This window comes from Hypanus sabinus, chromosome 16, assembly GCF_030144855.1.
Source record: "Hypanus sabinus isolate sHypSab1 chromosome 16, sHypSab1.hap1, whole genome shotgun sequence".
Lineage (NCBI taxonomy): Eukaryota > Metazoa > Chordata > Chondrichthyes > Myliobatiformes > Dasyatidae > Hypanus > Hypanus sabinus.
The window spans coordinates 49152722-49176107 of record NC_082721.1 but is presented as its reverse complement, the minus strand read 5'-3'; the positions used below and the strand labels follow the sequence as shown (position 1 = coordinate 49176107).

The 23386-nt window shown below is 45.1% G+C and overlaps 1 protein-coding gene across 1 annotated transcript; it reads right to left on the bottom strand.

The window, feature by feature from the left end:
- Positions 1–1966: 1966 nt before the first annotated feature.
- On the bottom strand, positions 1967–2834 carry LOC132405841 (general transcription factor II-I repeat domain-containing protein 2-like). Its single transcript, XM_059990832.1, has 2 exons — positions 2068–2834; positions 1967–1982 (listed from the first exon to the last, which is right to left on the bottom strand). Exon 1 carries the CDS (start codon positions 2672–2674, stop codon positions 2072–2074), a length of 603 nt encoding a protein of 200 aa, XP_059846815.1. The 5' UTR covers positions 2675–2834; the 3' UTR covers positions 1967–1982; positions 2068–2071.
- Positions 2835–23386: the final 20552 nt, after the last annotated feature.

The following is a 23386-nucleotide window of genomic DNA, read 5'->3' as shown; positions in this document are numbered from 1 at the left end:
GGAAATTAAGAACCTGGTGTTATGGTGCGAAGACAATAACCTATCCCTCATTGTCAGCAAGACGAAGGAATTGGTTGTTGACTTCAGAAGGAGTAGCAGACCGCAGGACCCCATCTACATCGGTGGTGCGCAGGTGGAACAGGTCAAAAGCTTTAAGTTCCTCGGGGTGAATATCACAAATGACCTGACTTGGTCTAACCAAGCAGAGTTCACTGCCAAGAAGGCCCACCAGCACCTTTACTTCCTGAGAAAGCTGAAGAAATTTGGCCTGTCCCTCACTAATTTTTATAGATGCACCATAGAAAGCATTCTTCTAGGGTGCATCACAACCTGGTATGGAAATTGTCCTGTCCAAGACTGGAAGAAGCTGCAGAAGATCGTGAACATAGCGCAGCACATCACACAAACCCATCTTCCGTACTTGGACTCACTTTACACTGCACGCTGTCGGAGCAGAGCTGCCAGGATAATCAAGGACACGACCCACCCAGCCAACACACTTTTTGTCCCTCTTCCCTCCGGGAGAAGGTTCAGGAGCTTGAAAATTCGTACGGCCAGATTTGGGAACAGCTTCTTTCCAACTGTGATAAGACTGCTGAACAGATCCTGACCCGGATCTGGGCCATACCTTCCAAATATCCAGACCTGACTTGCACTACATTACTTTCCCTTTTCTATTTTCTAATTATGATTTATAATTTAAATTTTAATTATATTTAATTCAATTTGTACTTCAGGGAGTATGAAGCGCAGAAACAAATATCACTGTGATGATTGTATGCTCTAGTATCAATTGTTTGGTGACAATAAATTAAAGTATTTGCTGTTCAGGCCGTAGAGGCGTGCCGATTACTGGTGATTGTGTGGCCGGCTGAATGCTCCCAGCAGACCCCATGTTGTGATGCTTTGATGGGAAAGAGAACTGATAGGATGGGTCGATGCCTTGGGGCAGGATTACAGAGCAGAGATCCTGCAGGAGGCTGTGCTTGGCTGCGATGTACTGGCACAGACTGGGGAAGGAGCTGTAGTTCACCAGTAGCAGACAGGAGGGCTATGTGTCTGCACAGTGATCACAAACAAATCCAGATCACCGTTGTTACACCCCTCCATGGAGCAGTTACCTGTCAGGATGGGCTGACAAATGGCAGATGGAATTTAATGCAGACAAGTATGCAGTGTTGCACTTTGGGAGGACAAAGCAGCGTAGGTCTGACACAGTGAGCTGTGGTAGAACGGAGGGCCACAGATTCATGGTTCCTTGAAAGTAGCAAACAGGGTGATTTGATCATAAAGCAAGTTTTTGGCACATTAGCCTTCATAAATAAATGTATTGATCAGAGGAATTAGGATGTTAAGTTGAAATTGTATATGATGTTGATGAGGCCTAATTTGGAGTATTGTCTGTAGTTTCAGTCACCTACCTAGAGGAAAGAAGTAAATAAGATTGAAAAAATGTAGAGAAAATTTTCAAGGATGTTGCCGGGCCTTCAGGACCTGAGTTATAGAGAAAGGTTGAATAATTTATGACTTTATTCCCTAGAACATAGTAGATTGAGGGGAGATTTGATGTATATAAAATTATGAGAGGTATAGACTAGGTCAGGGGTCAGCAACCTTTACCACTGAAAGAGCCACTTGGACCCGTTTCCCACAGAAAAGAAAACACTGGGAGCCGCAAAACCCGTTTGACATTTAAAATGAAATAACACTGCATACAACGTTTTTTTTTGCCTTTATGCTATGTATAAACAAACTATAATGTGTTGCATTTATGAAATTGATGAACTCCTGCAGAGAAAACGAAATTATATTTCTGCATGCAACAAAAACATTTTGAACTCCGAAAAAAAGACGTTGGGTTGAAAGTTACTTTTAAGTAAAATATTCAATGTCTATTTGAGTCCTTCTTGTATTTATGAAAAACGCCAAACTTAAATTTGCCGCCAGCAGCAAACCAAAAATAATGTCAGCCAGCTGTCATCCTGAAAAATGAAAGGACTATTTCACTGAACTATGAAAAAATATGAATATAAGTAAAATAATAGGCAATTAAAATATTTATCATACTTGGTTAATGGGATTTCTGCTCCTGGACCTCAGCGCACAGCGTCTGCACATCAGGGCTGTATGATGTCACCTTCATCTTTACACAGGATCGCAAGCTGTCATCTGTGAGGTTTTCAATATCACTCCATTTGTGTTTCTGAGCAAGAACGGCCTTCTGACGGGCAACATCTTCAAGGTCTGCTGTCAAGCGTCTAAACTTGGACACCCATATGTCTTTGTCGGCTATGTCGGCCAGTTCCATCTCAAGATCAGGTTGACTCACACCTGCCAATGCAGTCGTATTCAGTAGGGAAGGATCGATGCTTAAGGGAGTGACCGGGAAGGATAATGTGTTTTTTTCCTCTCTGAACTCACAGAAGCGTTTCCCAAACGATGTTTGCATTGCGATGATTGCAGAATGTAAATACTCCGAAATTATCATGTCGTGACCTTGTTTGAACTCTCTCAAATTGGGGAAGTGAGACAAAGTGCCTTTCTGTAAATCTCTGGCAAGCACTGTCAACTTGCGCTCGAATGCCAAAACATCCTCCAACATGTGCAGGGCTGTACGTCCTTTCCCCTGAAGAGCTGTGTTCAGCGTGTTCAGGTGCGCTGTCATGTCTACCATGAAGTGTAGCTTTTCCAGCCACTCTGGCTGTTTCAGCTCAGGAAAGGTGAGCCCTTTGCTGCCCAGGAAAGTTTTCACTTCTTCCAGACACGCGACAAAGCGTTTCAGCACCTTCCGTCTGGACAGCCAGCGATAAAAACACGTTGTAGCGGTGTCAGTAAACTGCAGTCAAAGATAGCTTTATTTGAACTAAACAGCCTTGCTTTTAAGCCTCCCTCAACCCAGCCCCCATGGACGCAGATGCTGCAAAAGACGCGTACTCACAAACCCCCGTAGGCTATCTCCCTTAGCCGGAATGCTGGCTAATTGTGAGCCGTTTCGGATGTGGCAGGAAATGTGTCGCTACACTTAGGTTGTACAAGATCACCATAATTACATTTCAAAAGCTAACAAACTAACATAAAATACATTTTAATTAAATACTGACCAATTATTTCCCAAAGCCACAGGGAGCCGCAGCACAGAGGTGAAAGAGCCACAAATGGCTCGGGAGCCGCAGGTTGCCGACCCCCGGACTAGGTAAATGCAAGCAAGCTTTTTCCACTGAGGTTGGATAAGACTACAAGTAGAGGTCATGGGTTAAGAGTGAAAGGTGAAATGTTTAAAGAAAATATGAGGGAAATTTCCTTGCTCAGAAGGTGCTGAAGGTGCCAGCACAAGCAGTGGGTGCAGTGTTTGAGAAATTTGGATAGGTACGTAGATGGAGGTGTATAGAGGGTTGTGGTCATGGTTCAGCTGAACAGCCTGCTTCTCTGCTGTAGTGCTCTATGACTATGACCTGTATACATTCTCTAATGCAAATATCTAATCAGCCAATCATGTGGCAGCAACTCAATGCATACAGACATGGTTAAGACCAAGTTGTTGTTCAGACCAGACATCAGAATGGGAAAGAAATGTGATCTAAGTGGCGTGATTGTTGGTGCCAGGTGGGGTGGTTAGAGTATCTTAAAAGCTGCTGATCTCCTGTGATTTTCATGCACAATAGTCAATAGGGTTTACAGAGAATGGTGTGAGAAACAAAAACAAAACGTCCAGCCAAATGCAGTTCTGTAGGGTGAAAATGCCTTGTTAATGAGAGAGATCAGAGGAGAATGGCCAGACTGGTTTCAGCTAACAGGAAGGCAGCAGTAGCTTAAATAAGCAAATGTTACAACAGCAGTGTGCAGAAGAGCATCCCCGAATCTTCAGCATGTCAAACCTTGAAGTGGACGGGCTACAGCAGAAGAGCGTGAACATGAACTCACTTTACCCAGTACTGAATACCATGGTATTCAGGAAAGATACTCGCATGGGTAAGACTGGCTGACCGACAGGAGGCAAAGAGGGGGAATGAAGGTAACTGTTCTGGGAACAGTTTCTGAGGGGTTGGTGTTGGGACTGCTTCTTTACATGTTATTAACTACCCAATAAATTGGCAGTAGTGATCTTTCAAGAGGTATGGAAAATTGCAAACTCTTCAAAAAGGTAGGGAGCAAAAGACAGGAAGTTATAAACAACTTAACCTGACTTCAGTGGTTAGGAAGATATTCAAATTCAAAGTCCAAAGTACATTTATTATCAAAGTATGTATGCTATACACACAACACACACAAAATGCTGGTGCAACGCAGCAGGGCAGGCAGCATCTATAAGGAGAAGCGCTGTCGACATTTCGGGCCGAGACCCTTTGTCGGGACTAACTGCAAGGAAAGATAGTAAAAGATTTGAAAGTAGTGGGGGGAGGGGGAAATGCGAAATGATAGGAGAAGACTGGAGGGGGTGGGATGAAGCTAAGAGCTGGAAAGGTGATTGGCGAAAATGATACAGAGCTGGAGAAGGGAAAGGATCATGGGACGGGAGGCCTCAGGAGAAAGAAAGAGGGAGGGGGGAAGCACCAGAGAGAGATGGAGAATAGGGAAAGAATGATGGGCAGAGAGAGAGAGAGAGAAAAAAACAAACAACTAAATATGTCAGGGGTGGGGTAAGAAGGGGAGGAGGGGCATTAATGGAAGTTAGAGAAGTCAATGTTCATGCCATCAGGTTGGAGGCTACCCAGCTGAGTTTGGATTTATTTTAACAATAGAGGAGGCCACAGATAGACATATCAGAATGGGAATGGGACGTGGAATTAAAATATGTGGCCACTGGGAGATTCTGCTTTCTCTGGCGGACCGAGCTTAGGTGTTCAGTGAAACGGTCTCCCAGTCTGCGTCGGGTCTCGCCAATATATAAATGGCCACACCGGGAGCACCGGACGCAGTATACCACACCAGCTGACTCACAGGTGAAGTGTCGCCTCAGCTGGAAGGACTGTCTGGGGCCCTGAATGGTGGTGAGGGAGTAAGTGTAAGGGCAGGAGTAGCACTTGTTCCTCTTACAAGGATAAGTGCCAGGAGGGAGATCGGTGGGAAGGGATGGGGGGGACGAGTGGACAAGGGAGTTGCGTAGGGAGCGATCCCTGTGGAAAGCAGAAAGAGTGGGGGAGGGAAAGATGTGCTTGGTAGTAGGATCCCCTTGGAGGTGGCGGAAGTTACGGAGAATTATACATTGGACCTGGAGGCCGGTGGGTGGTAGGTGAGGACAAGGGGAACCCTATCCCAAGTGGGGTGGCGGGCGGATGGGGTGAGGGCAGATGTGCGGGAAATGGGAGAGATGCGTTTGAGAGCAGAGTTGATGGTGGAAGAAGGGAAGCCCCTTTGTTTAAAAAAGGAAGACATCTCCTTCGTCCTGGAATGAAAAGCCTCATCCTGAGAGCAGATGCGGCGGAGACGGAGGAATTGTGAGAAGGGGATAGCATTTTTGCAAGAGACAGGGTGGGAAGAGGAATACTCCAGGTAGCTGTGAGAGTCTGTAGGCTTATAGTAGATATCGGTAGATAAACCATCTCCAGAGATGGAGACAGAAAGATCAAGAAAGGGGAGGGAGGTGTCGGAAATGGACCAGGTAAATTTGAGGGCAGGGTGAAAGTTGGAAGCAAAGTTAATGAAGTCGACGAGCTCAGCATACGTGCAGGAGGCAGCGCCAATGCAGTCGTCCATTGTCTCCTATACCATCACCAAACTTATCAGCTCTGGGGATCTCCCATCCACTGCCACCAAACTCATGGTTCCCACACCCCGCACTTCCCGTTTCTACCTCCTACCCAAGATCCACAAACCTGCCTGGTCATAGAAGGGACCTATTTTCCACACTGTGAAAACCACGAACTGACATGTTGCTCACCCAATGGACATGACGAACACCAGATTGACCATTTGATGATCAATGGTACGTGGAGATGAATCTTGCACGATGTACAGGTGAAGAGAGGTGCAGATACAGTAAGTGATCACCACCTTGTTATAGCAGCGATGAAACAAGCTGAGAAGCTCTAGAACCAAAACACATGTACAAAGATGTTTTGATGCTAAAAAGACACCAGTGCCTTCACTATTCAGCTTAAAAACTGATTCCAGGCCTTGCAAGAGCTTGATGAGGATGTATCTATAGACAGGAGCAACTCAGTGTGGAAACAGATTGCCCCAGTCTTTAAGGAGATGATGCACCATCAATAACTCACTCTGAGACGTGAAGGCGAGATATCAGCTTTCATTGACTGGAAGAAGGAACAAGCAGTGGTTGACCACCATACTACATCCTGGAGACTGAGAGGCTGGGCTCAGGCCGCGATCGCCTTTATACCGGGGTCTGTGGGAGGAGCCACAGGAGCAGTCAGCAGGGGGCGTGTCCAGACAGGTATATGTAGTTCACCACATTCACCCCCCCCCCTTTGTTTTAAAAGAGAGTCCCCATGGGGCGAAGTTTCTTACAAGTATATTTACAGGTTAAGTCTATCAGGTGGTCGAATCTGTCGCTGCGATCGACGTAGCACCGGTGGTGATTGCACAGATGCCGGTGGTGCTTGCACCAGAGATGGAGGTTGTGCTGGTTCCAGCCTGACTGGAGGTGTCAGCCCACTAGGCGTCAGTGATCCCTCATGCGTGTGCATGATATTTATGCGTATGAAACGCCTGGTATATGAGTGTCGTGAGGAGTCTGTGTAGGGCTCGGTGTGCGCGGTGTCACCTCGGGTACAGGGTTCATAGTTACCGTGGAGTGTTCGGGGTAGTGGTCTGCTGCTCCTGCGGGCGCCAGGTCGCGGACGGAGACTGTGTCCTCCCGCCCATCTGGTAAGACCACATAGGCAAACTGGGGGTTTGCATGTAGAAGGTGAACCCTCTCGACCAGCAAGGAGTCTTTATTACTCCTCACATGTTTCCGGAGCAGCACTGGCCCTGGGGACGTCAGCCAAACTGGTAGGGTGGTCCCAGTGACAGACTTCCTGGGAAAAGAGAATAGGTGCTCGTGAGGGGTGGCATTGGTGGACGTACATAACAGGGAGCGGATGGAGTGGAGTGCCTCAGGGAGGACCTCCTGCCATCGAGAGACCGGCAACCCTTTTGACTTAAGGGCTAAAAGTGTGGCCTTCCACACTGTGGCATTCTCCCTCTCCACCTGTCCATTTCCCCGGGGATTATAACTCGTGGTCCGACTAGTAGCAATGCCCCTAGCTAGCAGGTACCGGCGCAGCTTGTCACTCATAAAGGAGGACCCTCTATCACTGTGGATATAGCAGGGATATCCGAACAGAGTGAAGAGCTGGCGCAGGGCTTTTATGACGGACGTGGTAGTGGTGTCGGGGCAGGGAATGGCAAAGGGGAACCACGAGTATTTGTCGATAATATTGAGAAAATAGACATTGTGGTCAGTGGAGGGAAGGGGGCCCTTAAAGTCAACACTCAGTCGCTCAAAAGGGCGGGTGGCCTTGATAAGTTGCGCCGTTTCAGGATGGTAGAAGTGCGGTTTGCACTCAGCGCAGACTTGGCAGTCCCTGGTCATCATCCTGGTGTCCTCAAGGGAGTATGGCAGTTTCCGGGCTTTCACGAAATGGTAAAATCAGGTGACCCCCGGGTGGCAAAGATGTACATGGAGGGCGTATAGCTGGTCGACTGGCACATGCACCCCGGGATAGGGCATCAGGGGGCTCATTGGCCCTTCCAGGCCGGTACAGGATATCATAGTTGTAGGTGGAGAGTTCTATTCTCCACCGCAAAATTTTATCATTTTTGATTTTGCCCCGCTGTTGGTTGTTGAACATGAACACAACCGAGCGCTGGTCGGTCAGCAAGGTGAACCTTTTGCCAGCAAGGTAGTGCCTCCAGTGCCTAAAAGCCTCCACTATGGCCTGGGCTTCTTTCTCCACCGCGGAGTGCCGAATTTCAGGGCCTTGAAGGGTACGAGAAAAGAATGCTACTGGCCTGCCTGCCTGATTGAGAGTAGCAGCCAGCGCGAAAGCGGAGGCGTCACTCTCTACTTGGAAGGGAATGGTCTCGTCCACCGCATGCATCGTTGCTTTGGCAATGTCCCCTTTAATGCAGCTGAAGGCCGCACAGACCTCAGCAGAAAGGGGAAAAGTGGTAGACTTGACCAGGGGGCGGGCCTTGTCTGCGTAATGCGGGAATAGGAAAAAAAACCCAGGCACCGTCTGAGGGCTTTGAGAGTGGTGGGAAGAGGGAGTTCTAACAGGGGGCGCATACGGTCGGGATCAGGGCCACGACATACCCAAGGATAGTGAGTCGGGTGGTTCCGAACACACGCTTGTCCCTGTTATAAGTAAGGTTCAGGGCTTTGGCCACTTGGAAAAATCGTTGGAGGTTGGCATTGTGATCTGACCAGTCGTGACCACAGATGGTGATGTTATCCAGATAGGGAAATGTGGCCTTCAGTTGGCACTGGTCCACCATCCGGTCCATTTCCCTCTGTAAGACTGAGACACCATTTGTGACACCAAATGGGATGCGCAGTAAGTGATAGAGCCTGCCGCCCGCCTTGAAGGTGGTGTAGGAGTGGTCCACTGGGCGGATGGGGAGCTGGTGATAAGCGGATTTCAGATCTATTGTCGAGTACACCTTGTACTGAGCAATCTGGTTGACCATATCCGTGATGCGGGGTAGGGGGTACGCGTCAAGCTGCGTGAACCTATTGATGGTTCGACTATAGTCCACGACCATCCTATTTTCCTGCCCGGTCCAAACAACAACCACCTGGGCCCTCCAAGGGCTTGTGCTTGGCTCAATGATCCCCTCCCTGAGCAGCCGCTGCACCTCTGACTGAATGAAGGCCCTGTCCCCCGCGCTGTACCTCCTGCTTTTAGTTGCCACAGGTTTACAGTCAGGGGTCAGGTTGGCGAACAGCGATGGGGGAGGGATCTTGAGGGTGGAGAGACTGCAAGTGGTGTCGGTAGCGCAGCTATCGGCATGGTGCTGGGCGGGACGTGTGGTTCGGTGTGTGTGCTGACTGCTCCTGTGTCTCCTCCCACAGACCCCTGTATAAAGGCGATTGAGGCCTGAGCCCGGCCTCTCAGTCTCCAGGATGTAGTATGGTGGTCACTCACTGCTTGTTCCTTCTTCCAGTCAATAAAAGCCGATATCTCGCCTTTACGTCTCAGAGTGAGTTATTGATGGTGCATCGATTTTATTGATAAGTACCCAAGAAATGAACAAAGGGAGTTATTGTTAGGATCTCCAAGAAAGAGGCACTAAGTGATTGCAGCAACTGACGTGCCATCACACTTCTGTTGGTGCCCAGCAAGAATCTCACCACATTGATTGTCCAACAGATAACAAATGCTGTCAATGTGTGTGTGAGAAAACAGCAAGCTGGCTGCAGGAGGAACAGAGGCTGTCGACCAAATCTTCACACTGCGTTAACATCATAGAACAGTGCACAGTGTGGCAGAGACAACTGTATGCGAATTTTGTGGACTTTGAAAAAACTTTTGATAGCATCCACAGGGAGAGCCTCTAGTGAATTCTCAGATCATACAGAATCCCTTCCAAAATTGTCCAGCTTATCAAGTTTCTATACTAATTTCATTTGCACAGATGTGGACTGCAATTTGAGCCTGGATGGTACGTTGCCTCCTAGGGCCTGGGTCAGGGATGTCTTAGATCATGTCCACAACATTTTGGAGAGGGAGCGGGAGCAACTGGACGTCAAGGTACATTTCGGTACCAATGACATAGGAAGGAAAAGCAGAGAGGCCCTGAAAAGAGAATTTAGAGAGCTAGGTGGAAAGCTGAGAAGTAGGATCTCCCGGGTAGTAATTTCTGGATTGCTGTCTATGCCACGTGTCAGTGAGGGTGGAAACTGGATGATTTGACAGATAAACGTGTGGCTGAAAAGTTGGTGCAGGGGGCAGTATTTCAGGTTCTTGGATAATTGGGATCTCTTCTGGGGGAGGTATGAGCTGTTCAAAAATGACAGGTTGCACCCGAACCCGTAGGGGACCAATATTCTCATGGGCAGGTTTGTTAGAGCTGGTAGGGAGGTTTTTAACTCATTTGGCGGTGGAGGGGGGGGGGCATGTGAACCAGAATGAAGGGACTCAGGAAAGTAAAGATCGTGTGCTGTCAGACTGTCAGGAAGGGCCGGCAGGTGATGGGACTTAGTTGCAGCCAGCAGGGTGAGTATCAAATCATTAGGGATGCACAGTCAGAAAGGACAGCAAATACGGTACACAGGGTGTTGTGTCTCAATGTGCGGAGTATAAGAAATAAAGTGGATGATCTTGTTGCAATATTACAGATTGCCAGGTATGATGTTTTGGCCGTCACTGCATTGTGGCTGAAGGATGGTTGTAGGTGGGTGCTGAATGTCCAAGATTACACGTTATATCGGAGGGACAGGAAGGTAGTCAGAGGGGGTGGTGCGTCTCCACTGGTAAAGAATGGCATCAAATCAATAGAAAGATGTGACATAGGATTGGAAGATGTTGAATCCTTGTGGGTTGAGTAAAAACTGCAAGGCTAAAAGAACATTGATGGCAGTTATATACAGGCCTCCCAACAGTGGCTGGGAGATGGACCACAGGTTACAGCAGGAAATAGAAAAGGTGAGTCAAAAGAGCAATTTTATGGTGATTTTAACATGCAGGTCAATCGGGAAAATCTGGTTGGTAATGGATCTCGAGTTCATTGACTGCCTAAGAGATAGCTTCTTAGAGCAGTTTGCCATCGAGCCTACTAGGGGATTGGGTGTTATGTGATGAACCGAAGGTGAATAGGGAGCTTAAGGTAAAAGAACCCTTAAGAACCAGTGATCACGACATGATAGTGTTCAACTTGAAATTTGATAGGGAGAAAGTAAGTCTGATGTAGCAGTATTTCAGTGGAGTAAAGGAAATTACAGTGGTATGATGGAGGAGTTGGTCAAGGTAAATCGGAAGGAGCTGTTGGCATGGATGTCAGCAGAGCAGCAATGCGTGCATTTCTGGGGATAATGAGGAAGGTACAGGACATGTGTATTCCAAAAATGAAGAAATATTCAAATAGTAAAACAGTACAACCGTGGCTGACAAGGGAAGTCAAAGCTATTGTAAAAGCAAAAGAAAGGGCTTACAACAAAGCAAAAATTAGTGGGAAGATAGAAAATTGAGAAGTTTTAAAAAATCTACGGAGAGCAGCTAGAAAAATCATTAGATAGGAAAAGATGAGATATGAAAGCAAGCCAGCAAATAATATCAAATAGATAGTAAAAGATTTATCAAATATGTTAAAAATAAATAGAGGGGATAATGGCACCTGACCGCGACTCCTTTGCTTGCATCTTCGGATCTTTATTTCTTTATATCTTTATTTTTCCCATTGAGGTTCTTTTGAAGACCCTGACCTGGAACTACACACAGGCTTCAGTTCTTTGTGGGAATGGGATCCGTTCTCGGGATTCCATGACTGGCATTATTCGACGCCAAGGGTTTGGCCTGAGAGTCTCGATCATGTTCAGAAGCCTAAGATCTCGGGGCTCTGGAGACGGGTGGATCGAACGTCAATGTCACAGCAGAAGACTCGTGTGTGGTCGGGGAGGCCGGAAAATCCTTTGCTGTGGGCCCGAAGACCCGAGGTCTCTGCGATCTTCGGACACAGAGCTTGAAAAAAGTGATGAAATGGACTTTTAACATAGTAAGCCAGTGGTTTGTTGTTACGTTTCCTGAAAGTGAAAGTGGGGGACACCTCCCTCTCCCTTATTAGGAAGGGAGAGAACCTGTGGTTTGTCAAATGTCAGATGAAATACGAAGCCTTTGGGATAACTTCGGTCTTTGTTTTTGCTACCGCTTGGGCTCAGTGACGATATCAATGCGTTTTTTTGCTGGTGGGGGGGGGGGGATTATTGCTCGCTGCCGCTTACGCGCGGGGGGGAAGTGGGGGGACTTTGGGATTCTCATGTTTAACTGTCATTTATGCTTTGGGGCACCTCTCTGTTTTATGGATGTATGTGAAGAAAAAGCATTTCAGGATGTATACTGTATACATTTCTCTGACATTAAATTTGACCTTTGAACCTTTGAACCTTTTTAAAAAAGAGGTGAGAGGTAAGCTTGCAGCTATATAGGACCCTGGTCAGACCCCACTTGGAGTACTGTGCTCAGTTCCAGTTACCTCACTACAGGAAGGATGTGGAAACCATAGAAAGGGTTCAGAGGAGATTTCCCAGGATGTTGCCTGGATTGGGGAGCATGCCTTATGAGCACAGATTGAGTGAACTTGGCCTTTTCTCCTTGGAGCAACGGAGGATGGGAGGTGACCTAATAGAGGTGCAATGAGAGGGATTGATCTTGTGGATAGTCAGAGGCTTTTTCCCAAGGCTGAAATGGCTAACATGAGAGGGCATGGTTTTAAGGTGCTTGGAAGTAGGCACAGAGGAGATATCAGGGGTAAGATTTTTATGCAGAGAATGGTGAGTGTGTGAAATGGGCTGTTGGCAATGGCGGATACAATAGGGTCTTTTAAGAGGCTCCAGGATAGGTACATGGAGCTTGGAAAAATAGAGGGTTATGGGTAACTCTAAGTAATTTCTAAAGTAAATACACGTTTGGCACAGCATAGTGCCTGTATTGTGCTGTAGGTTTTCTACGTTCTATGTTCTAAAAGAGAAATGAGAGTGGATATGGGACTGCTAGAAAATGAGGCAGGAGAAATAATAACGGGGGACAAGGAGAAGGCTACTGAATTAAATGAGTGTTTTACGTCATTCTTCACTGTGGAAGACACTAGTAGTATGCCTGATGTCGTAGCGTGTAAAGGAAGAGAAGTGGGTGCAGTTACTATTACAAGAGAGAAAGGACTCAAAAAGCTGAAAGACCTAAAGGTACACAAGTCACCCAGACCAGATGAACTGCACCCTAGAGTTCTGAAAGAGGTAGCGTTAGAGATTGTGGTGACATTAGAAATGATCTTCCATAAATAATTGGTGCCAGAGGACTGGAAAATTGTAAACGTCATTCCACTCTTTAAGGAAGGCAGCAGAAAGGAAATTATAGTCCAGTTAGCCTGACCTCAGTGGTTGGGAAGATGTTTGAGTCAATTGTTAAAGATGAAATGATGGAGTACTTGGTGACATAGGACAAGATAGGACAAAGTCAGCATGATTTCTTTAAGGGAAAATGCTGCCTGATGAACCTGTTGGAATTCTTCGAAGAGATTACAAGTAGGAGAGATAAAGGGGGATGCAGTGAATGTTGTATATTTGGACTTGCAGAAGGCCTTTAACAAGATGCCACACTTGAGGCTGCTTACCAAGTTAAGAGCCCATGGTTTTACAGGGAAGTTATTAACATGGTTAGAGCATTGGCTGATTGGCAAGTGGCAGCGAGTGGGAATAAAAGGATCCTTTTCTGGTTGGCTGTCAGTGACTACTGGTGTTCCACATGGGTCGGTGTTGGGAAAGCTTCTTTTTATGCTGTATATAATTTATTTAGATGATGGAATAGATCTGTTACCAAGTTTGCAGATGATACAAAGATTGGTGGAGGGGCAGGAAGTGTTGAGGAAACAGGTAGGATGTAGAAGGACAGATAGATTAGGAGAATGGGCAAGAAAGTGGCAAATGAAATACAATATTGGAAAATGCATGGTCATGCACTTTGATAGTAGAAATAAATGTGCGGACTATTTTCTAAATGGAGAAAATCCAGGAATCTTAGGTGCAGAGGGTCTTGGGAGTCCTTGTGCAGAACACCCTAAAAATTAACTTGCAGGTTGAGTCAGTGGTAAGGAAGGCGAATGCCATGTTAGCAGTCATTTCAAGAGGTCTAAAATACAAGAGCAAGGATGTGATGCTGAGGCTCTATAAGGCACTGGTAAGGCCTCACGTTGAGTGTTGTGAACAGTTTTGGGCCCCTCATCTTAGAAAAGATGTGCTGGCATTGGAGAGGGTCCAGAGGAAGTTCACAAGGATGATTCCAGGAATGAAAGGGTTATCATACGAGGAAAGTTTGATGGCTCTGGGTGTGTACTCACTGGAATTCAGAAGAATGATCGGGGGGGGGGAATCTCACTGAAATCTTTTGAATGTTAAAAGGCATAGACAGGGTATTTGTGGAAAGGATTTTTCCCATGGTGGGAGAGTTTAGGACAAGAGGGCACAGCCTCAGGATAGAGGGGCGCCCTTTCAAAACAGAGATGTGGAGACATTTCTTTAGCCAAAGGGTGGTGAATTTATGGAATTTGTTGCCACTAGCAGATGCGGAGGCCAGGTCACTGGGTGTATTTAAGGCAGAGATTGATAGGTTCTTGATTGGACACGGCTTCAAAGGTTACCGGGAGAAGGCTGGGAACTGGTTTTGAGGAGGAGATGGAAAAAACAATCAGCCATGATTGAATGGCAGAGCAGACTTGATGATGAAGATGGCCTAGTTCTGTTCCTATGTCTTATGGTCTTTGAAGTGAAGACAGGAGTCAGGCAAGGCTGTGTGATGTCGGCAATATTCTTCACCTTGGTGACTGACGGGGTTAGGAGGCAAACAATGAAGGATAAGCATTTACATAATAATCTGCCTTTTCATTTCTCTCACTGGTGCATTGCTCTCATCAAAGTACACTGATTCTAGCCATTGCAGTACACTACATGTTGGAAAGATCTATCTCAATTTGTCAGGTGTATATATTGGATGTACAGGACTCCCCTTATGTAACAAGGACGTAGTGGTATAGTCAGTCATTCATGCTATAAACTCACAGCTGCAGGGAGTTGTGTTTAATCCTGACTGCATGGAGTTGCACGTTCTCCAGATCTGTGTTGCTGCTGATTCCAGGCTCCTCCCACATCTGAAGATGTGCGGACAGGTTAACTGGCTACTCTACGCTAATCTTAGTATGGGTTAATGGCAAAAGTATTAAAAAGGGATTTGGTGAGCATGTGTGAGAGAGAATAAGTAGCAGGACTTTGCATTGATGGAGTAGGCATGGACACGATGGGTAAATGTCTTCTTCTGCTCTTGTGTAATTAATTTCAGACCATTCAGCTGTCTTTATCTTTCTGACCAAATTGACTGGGGCAGTCGTCTCAGCTCCCTTTCATGTTCCCAATGAAAGTACAATGTCCACATGTGACTCTTCTCTTCAAGCATTTGGGCCAACCATTTTATATCCCTCCCTTGACATCCTAGTTCAAGCCCAGTGCAACAAAACAGTCCCAGTTCTGCATTTGGTCGCCCGTCCCAACAGGTTGTGCTGATTAACAGAGCAATTTCTAAAATGGTGTCTGAAAATTCATTATCCACAATGTGATGATGTGGAAGTTGGGCATTTATTATGTACACCAGAATCTGAGAGTGGTGATCTGGATGAAGAACCAGAATAATAATCCTTGAATTACATCCTGGGATATTTTCAAATTAATGAAGGTTCATCAAGAAGTGAAGCATGGCTTCAAGTTTAGTGTTGGGAGAAATGGGTTCTGGTTCCTGAGACGTTGGCACCAGTTCTGGGGAAGAGAGATGGCTGGGACAGGCTTCTCTTGAAATGGAATACTAGGAGACACAAGAGATTGCAAGTGCTGGAGCAATTCAGTGGGACAGACAGCATCTGTGGAGAGAAGCAGAGTCAACATTTTGGTTTGAAACCCTTCATCTGGATTCAACGAATACTACGGTCACCATGCATCTTTAACTTAAAAATCTGGGTAGAAGCTTCTGGAAAGAGAAATTTAAACAGTTACAGAAAGGTCAAAGCTACAGCGCAGGGCAGTGAAATGTTAACTTGAACCAGAGATGGTCAGGAACACAGTTTACAAACATTGGAGTGTAACTGCAGTCAGAGTTAGAGCAGCTTTAGATAAGGGATATCAGGTTTAGGGGATCTGAGGAAGAAGTTCTTCACTCAGAACTGATTGAATTAGCATCTCACTAGAGGAAAAACATATCTAAGTAAGTACTTCAATTGTCAAGGCATAGAAGGCTGAGAACCAAGTGCTGGTACAGGATTAATATAGATGGGGTACTTCCAGTAGGGTGGTGGCACAATTGGTTGCAGTGGCCACTCTGGCTCCAAAGTTGCAATTGTTTGCCCTTTGTATCTTTTTCACAATTGCAAAACGCTGCTAATTATCAAGAGCATTAAGTACTACAGGTCTACCCCAATAGCGAGTTGCTCAGTAGCAGAGGGGCTAGACTCAGTGTAGGCTGTGTTCTTTCCTGCTACAGGAAGGCAACAGAGTTGGTGTGCAGAAGTGATGTGCAGAGTGAGTGATTGTCTTGGACACTTTTCTTGTGACTGTAAGATCCTATTGGACATTGGTTATGTAATCCCCTGGGTCGCCTCAGGCTCACTCAGCTCATTCTCGTCTAGGGGGAGCAGCCTTCGGCCCCACCACACTGGGTAATCAGCTGGTGTGGATGCTGTGTGATGTCCCCGCCTCGCCAAAGAACAAACAGGACACTATATGCGATTAAATGATTACAATTTATAAAGATTACTATAACTAAGTGATTAATAACGATACTGTATACATGAAGGAAAAGAAAATAAAGAAAAGGCGCCAAACTTATCAAAGTCCAAACCACTTAGTGCACAACCGTTGGAGGTCAATTACTGAAGTCTTCTGGCCACCATTCGATCCCCTCCGAACTCCTCGACTCGCAGCTCAGGATCACCTGAAGTGGTCAACCAAGCACATCTATCTTCGTCTCCTCTCCTCGGGGTACCTCCTGGCCTCGGACACCCGCTTGGGGTCCGTTCCTCACCCAGTTTACAGCATCGCGTCCTCTCTCTCTCACCCCCTCGCGCCGATCTCCCCAAAAGGCCGCCAACAATAGCTTACAGACTCAGAAGAAAGAACAACATTAATCCCAATTGGTTTACAAAGGAATACAATTCTCATTATCAGTAAATTTTAACCCAAACAAGCTTCCAGCACTCTTTCGCAACAAAGAAGCATTCCTACTTTTAACAAAACAAAGAAGCCATTTTGATTAACATACGCAACAAAGAAAAAGAAGAGACCTCCCCCTTTACAGTTAAATGGAATACTATGTCCAGTTCACTGGTTCATTGGCAAGGCTGACTGGCCTCAGTTGTAGAACAGACTGGGCCGTGGGGTCGCATGTTGTAGCCACCCTGGGGAGAGACAGCGAAGGAGGTGTGGGAGAGAGCAGAGGCTCGCTGGGTGTGCCGGAGTACATGCTGGGTTAGGGGCTAGCCCCTCCCCTCAGTGTTGAAGACAAACTGGAATGTGTTTGTCTGCAGCTGCACGATGATGGGACGGCTGTGCTTTCATTCCTGGTGGCTGCATCCTGCACCATCAATCTACAGGGCATGGCATTCAGGGGCTTTGGGCTATATTCTTGCTGTCATAGTGACAGGTGCTCTGTGTGCCTTGTGCTGTGCATGACTATTGCTGCTATGTTTTGCACCCTGGCCCCCGAGGAACGCTGTTTGGTTTGGCTGTATTCACGAGTGTCCATGTATGGCTGAATGACAATTAAACTGGGACTTGAAGGTCAACATGGATGTAGTGGGCTGAAAGGGTGGTGGTGTATGATTGTAACTAAAAGTGATTTAATTCACTTTGAAACCAGGGTCCTAAATCTAAACTAAATAAACTTCAAAGATATGGGGCATGCCTTGTCTCTATGCCTATCTATGAGCGGCACAGATAGGGTGGATAGTCAGTACCTGTTTTGCAAGGCACCAATAGCAAACACCAGAGGGATTATGTACAAAATTAAGGGAGGGAAGTTTAGGGGAGACATCAGGGGTAAGTTTTTTACACAGAGGGTTGTGGGTGCCTGGAATGACTTGCCAGGGATGGTGGTGAAGGCTAAAACATTAGGGGTATTTAAGATCCTCTTGGACAGGCGTAAGGATGAAAGAAAAATAGAGGGTTAAGGGGTAGTATGGGTTTAGTACTTCTTTTTTCAGAAATAAATGGGTCAGCACAACATCGAGGGCTGAAAGGCCTGTACTGCGCTGTAGTATTCTAGTGTTTAGATTTGGAAGCTACATTGAAAGCTATGGCAGAACCAATTAACAATGCCTAATACTGTTTACAGCAAATATGCACTCTGTGGCCACTTTATTAGGAACACCTGTACATCTGTTTGATAATGTAAATATCTAATCAGCTGATTATATGGCAGCAACTCAATGAAACCTGGTCAAGAGGTTTATTTGTTGTACAGACCAAACATTAGATTGGGGAAGAAACGTGATCTAACGTGATTCACTGTGGAATGATTGTTGGTGCCAGACAGGGTGGTTTGAGTATCTCAGAAGATGATATTCTCCTGGGAGTTTCACACACAACAGTTTCTAGAGTTAACGGAGAATCTTGTGAATAACAAAAAACATCTCGTCAACAGCAGCTCTGAGGGATGAAATGCCTTGTTAATGAGAGAGATCAAAGAGAATGGTCAAACTGGTTCAAGCTGATAAGAAGGCAACAGTAACTCAAATAATCACTCTTTACAACAGTGGTGTGCAGAAGAGCACCTCTGAATGCAGAACATGCCAAGTGGATGGTCTGCAACAACAGAAAACCATGAACATGCACTCCGTGGCCATTGAGTCAGTGTGTATCCCCATCGAGCACATAAACCAAATAGAAAAAATGGCCAATCTGTGCTTAGCAAGAGAAGTTAAAGGTAGAAATAAATTAAAGGAAAAATAATTAAAATGTTGCTAAGAAGAGTAAAATGCCTGAGAATTAGGTAAACTTCAAATGCTCGTTAAGGACAACCAAAATTTTGATAAGGGAAAATTGGATATGAACAATAAGTAACAGCTCTTGAGATGTGTTAAAACTGAAAAGATTAGAAACAGTTAACATGGTCCCTCACAAGTGAAAACAAGAGAAATTAAAATGGGGAATAAGTAAATGGCTGAGGAATTGAACAATTATTTTGTGTCTGGCACAGAATCTCTTTTGGAAATTGTGGAGAACAACAGATCTAGAGTAAAGGAAGAGCTGAAAGCAATTAGCTTTTGTAAAATAATATTATGGGACAGGAAGCTGATAGATCCCAGGAGATATCTACGGGGTTAAGGATGTATTGGTTATCATCTTACAAAATACTGTGGTTTCTAGAATGGTTCCCACAAATTGGAAGGGAGAAAATGTAATCAAACTATTTAAGCAGAAGGGAGGAGGAAAACAGGGAACTACAGACTGTTTGGAGAGTTGTAGGGAAAAAGGTAGAATCCATTATTAAGGCAGGGGTAACACAGCTCTTAGTAATGAAAGGATTAGGCTGAGTTAACACGGATATATGAAAAGGAAATCATTTTTGATGAATTTGTTAAGTTTCTGAGATTATAAGTGACAAAATAAAGGTAGGACCAGTTTGATCTGGTGTGTTTAGGTGTCCGGAAGGCATTTCATGTGTATCACACCAGAGGTCACGGCATTGGAGGTAAAATACCCACAAGGTAAGGAATAGGAAACAGAATGTGGGAATGTTGGATTGGGAGATTGAAATGTGTTATTATTCAGAGAGAGCTGAGCATTCTTACTCACAAGCCTGTACATACAGTGGGAAACAAGGAAGGGAAATGGTGTGTTCATCTTTATTACAAAAGGATTTTACTACCAAAATAGAGACATCTTGCTGTATTTGTAGAGGCCCCCAGTAAGACCACATGGGATACTGTCTGCATACCTAAGGAAGGATCTGTCTGTGATTCACAGAGTGCAGGAGCCACCAGATTGCTTTCTGGGGCGGTGGATTTTGATCTAAGAAGAGATTAAGTAGACCAGGCCTATAGTCCTACAATTCATAAAAGAGTAGGAGGTGAGTACATTACAGACGAAATACTTTTATGGAGCTTGACAGAGAGAACGAGAGATGATGTTTCTCCTAGCTGGGATATCCAGAACCAGACAGCACGGTCTCACAGTGAGAGACCTGTTATTCAGGACTGAAGTGAGAAGAAATTTCTCATTACATCTTTAAAACTCTACCTAGGAAACTGGGGAAGTGATAGCATTTTTAATTTCAATGGAATCAAGTGATGATGAGGTAAAAGATCAGTCAGGACCTTGCTAAATGACAGAGCAGGTATGAGAGGCTGAATTACCAACTATTTATTTAAGACATCAGGTTGAGCAGGGAACACAGATCTACACCCATTCGATCTTTGTTCTCCTTAGACAATCCTCTCAGCAATTTCAATCACTCAACATTGTCATCTATAATTATAGCCTATTGGAGTCTCCAGCTTGTAACATACTGTACTTGGTATTTGGCCCAATAACTAAAGATCTCAGCCCAGGACTGACTACACTCCATAGGTGGGTAGGTGACTGATTTCCCCCCATTTTAACCTTCCCCATAATGGAACAATCTGCCATTATTTTAAGCTGCATTATTAACAACTGGTTAGCACTGATGTTACAATCTTATTGCTTCTCTCCTGCCCTTGGTGTACAAATTAAGATTTGTATCGTTTGCATCAGTTTCATTGTTTCCAGTCTCTCTCTTGTTGTGGAACGATTTCCCTCTCTGTTGACTCAAAGTTCTGGTTTGTTGGTCGATATTTGGTTCTGGATAGTGTCACTATATGTCTTTTCCTTTGGACATACAGCACAAGGTCTCCTAAAAGAACAAGCATTTGGCAATACCATTACATTTGAATAAGAAATTACTTCATTTGCTTACAGATGGTGCAGGCCTTGGTTTTGGGATGAGACCGTGGTTGCTGACTTTTGCCCATGAGCTACCACACCTCTGACCATTTCCACTGGATTCCAAATTACACTGGGTGCATCCATTAAATCACTCGTGGATCCATCCCAAAGCAGACAGTCTAATCGCTCTACAAAATTGTTGAGCCTTGTACAGTGTTTCAATGTACCACTTAGTTACTGACTCTTTGTACCCTATCTATTTGTACACAGGACTGAAGTTCTACTGCTCTGCTACTTCAATGCTATGGATATCATTGGCTTTCTGTGGGGCAGCCAGATTGGTGGAACATCTTATGTTTCATGCACTGTTTCCTGTTGAACTATTTAGCACATAAAATATCTCTCTCAAGAATATTATTTGCCACAAGGACCAGTTCCATCCTTTCCAGGGATGGGTCACTTGCCAGTTACACACCCTCCCATGCTGGTGATGTACTCTAACTGTGTTTAAAATGCTATTTGCCCCATTTCCCATCATAGCAAGTCTCCGTGTGTGTTGACAATATCACTGCCTTCCTTACTATTGTTTCACCACATTGTTGCTGCTTGCAGATTTTCTCTCAACATTTGATGAGCCATTGCCTGTTTAAATTCACCAACTAGAAAAGTTTGAAAGGTGCTCTATTTTTCCTTTCTTTCCCGTGAAGTTTTTGGCCTTGTGATGAATGGAGTTGCAACAAGCATTTGCCAAACACAGTGAGTTTGTCTTCCACATCAATCCATCATGTCAGTTGGGACTGTCTTTGTTGCCAGTTGCAGGTTTTGAAGCTGATCTATGAATTGGTCTCATGGGCTTAGTTAGTTCTGTCTATGAAAACCTCTCAAAGACACTAGGAGCTTCAAAACAAGATTGTGTACTTCATTACCAACTAACAACTAACACATGTACTTACATCCCACATATGATCATCTCCTTATGTTATGGAACCACATAACTTCCTTTCACACAAATTTACTACATGTCTATATATGTTTATGTATGTGAGATGTGTACATATGCTTGCATTTTTCATTCACTTATTTAAATATGTGTGTATGTTTGTGTGATTGAGTGTGTGCATTTATATATGTCTGGGCATTAACTATGTGTTTGTGGGGTTGGGAATTGTGTGATTGTAGGCAAGGTATGAATAAAATGGCAAAGTACATCATTAGTAAAGCTGGACGATCACTAATCTTAAGTGAATCTGAATGTTAAAAACAAGAGCAGCTGCAGGACATTACAGAAGTGATTGTGGCTGAGTTTGAGGCAATGTGTGAGAGGTAGGGACAGTCAGGAGGGATGGAGGAAGATGAAACAGAGGCAGAAACAACCTGAGATGATGAACAAGTGAGAGGCAAAGAAAGATGCACAGTGTAAGGAGAGAGAGAGGGGGAGTAGGATTCATGGAATAAGTCCTCAGTTTTGGCAAGGACCCAGCGGAAGGAAAGCCCAGGATCAGTTTCCAGATGTGGACATTAGCTGGTCTTTGCTGAGGCAGTCACTGTAGAATTGACCTCGGCTACAGACAATGAGACTGTAGAATTTGGACCTGAATAGAATCCAGCTCAGCTGTAATATCTCCCAATTTGAAAAGCCAAAACATGCTGTCTATCCAAATCCCAGGTGAGGCGTGGTGTCAGTGAGGTCACTGCAGCTTTGGATGACTTGTCTCCAGAAAAACGAACAGGGAAAAGAAATCTCTCCCCATATATGCCTCAAAATACCTCACAGCTAGAAGTATTGTCCCCTCCTGAACACAGACAGATGCTCAGAAAGAGTGAGTATTGTTAAGACAAGTTAGTCTACTTTAGATTTTAGGTGAAGGATAATCTTTGTTTGTCTTCAGACAGGACCTCTGATAACAATTACAGCCTCTTCAGCAGGCAGGTGGGTCACCAGAATAGGGTAGTGCTCCCTCCCTACATCATTGAGCCTACAATCCCGTCCCTCTCTACAGTACTGGAACGTCACTAGATTGTGAGTCGTTAGCTAAAGTGTAATTTGAAGCCACAGTATTCTCTCAGAGCAGAGTGAGATCACTGGGCCCCGGCTGATTTAAGTAAAAAGAGGGAAGTATTGGTTACCATGACAACACAACATCTCTTCATCAACTCAGTGCTCATGGATTCTGAACTCTGGGAGAGCATCAGAGATTTCTGGGCTTTGCTGCCCTCCCCTTCACCGTGCAGTCCCTGCAGAGTTGATCTGACTCATTCAGCTGGATTGTTGTTCCCAATCTTATTGATATCATCAGCAATGGACCTCAAGTTCCAAACAATAAATGGTCTTGTTTTAATACAGCTGTCAGATCCATCAAGGGCAAGCCAATCATTTGGGCAGAGAAATGGAGTTAAATGTTTACTGTGGGTTGGCCAGCTTGCAGTAGACAGTTAACCAGCCACAGATGTGAGTCCTGGCAGACTGGGGCAGCCCCTGTAAATGAATGACAATGTCTGTGCTAAGTGCAGAAGTGGCATGGAGAGGTCTACATTCCCATAGCACCCTTCACCTGTTCAGAACAATTTGCTACAAAGGTCCAGTGGCAACGTGTGGTCAGCAAGACCCCATCAACAGCAACTTCTTATTGGCTCCAAACTCCACTGGTGTATTAATCCTAACTGAAAATAATGAAATGTAGCTGCTGGAAATATAAAAATGAAGATATTCAGTAGGTTAGGCAGTATCTGTGGAGAGGGGAACATAGAGAGAAGTGTTTTAAGTTTAAGGGGAGGCTGTGTGTATGTGCT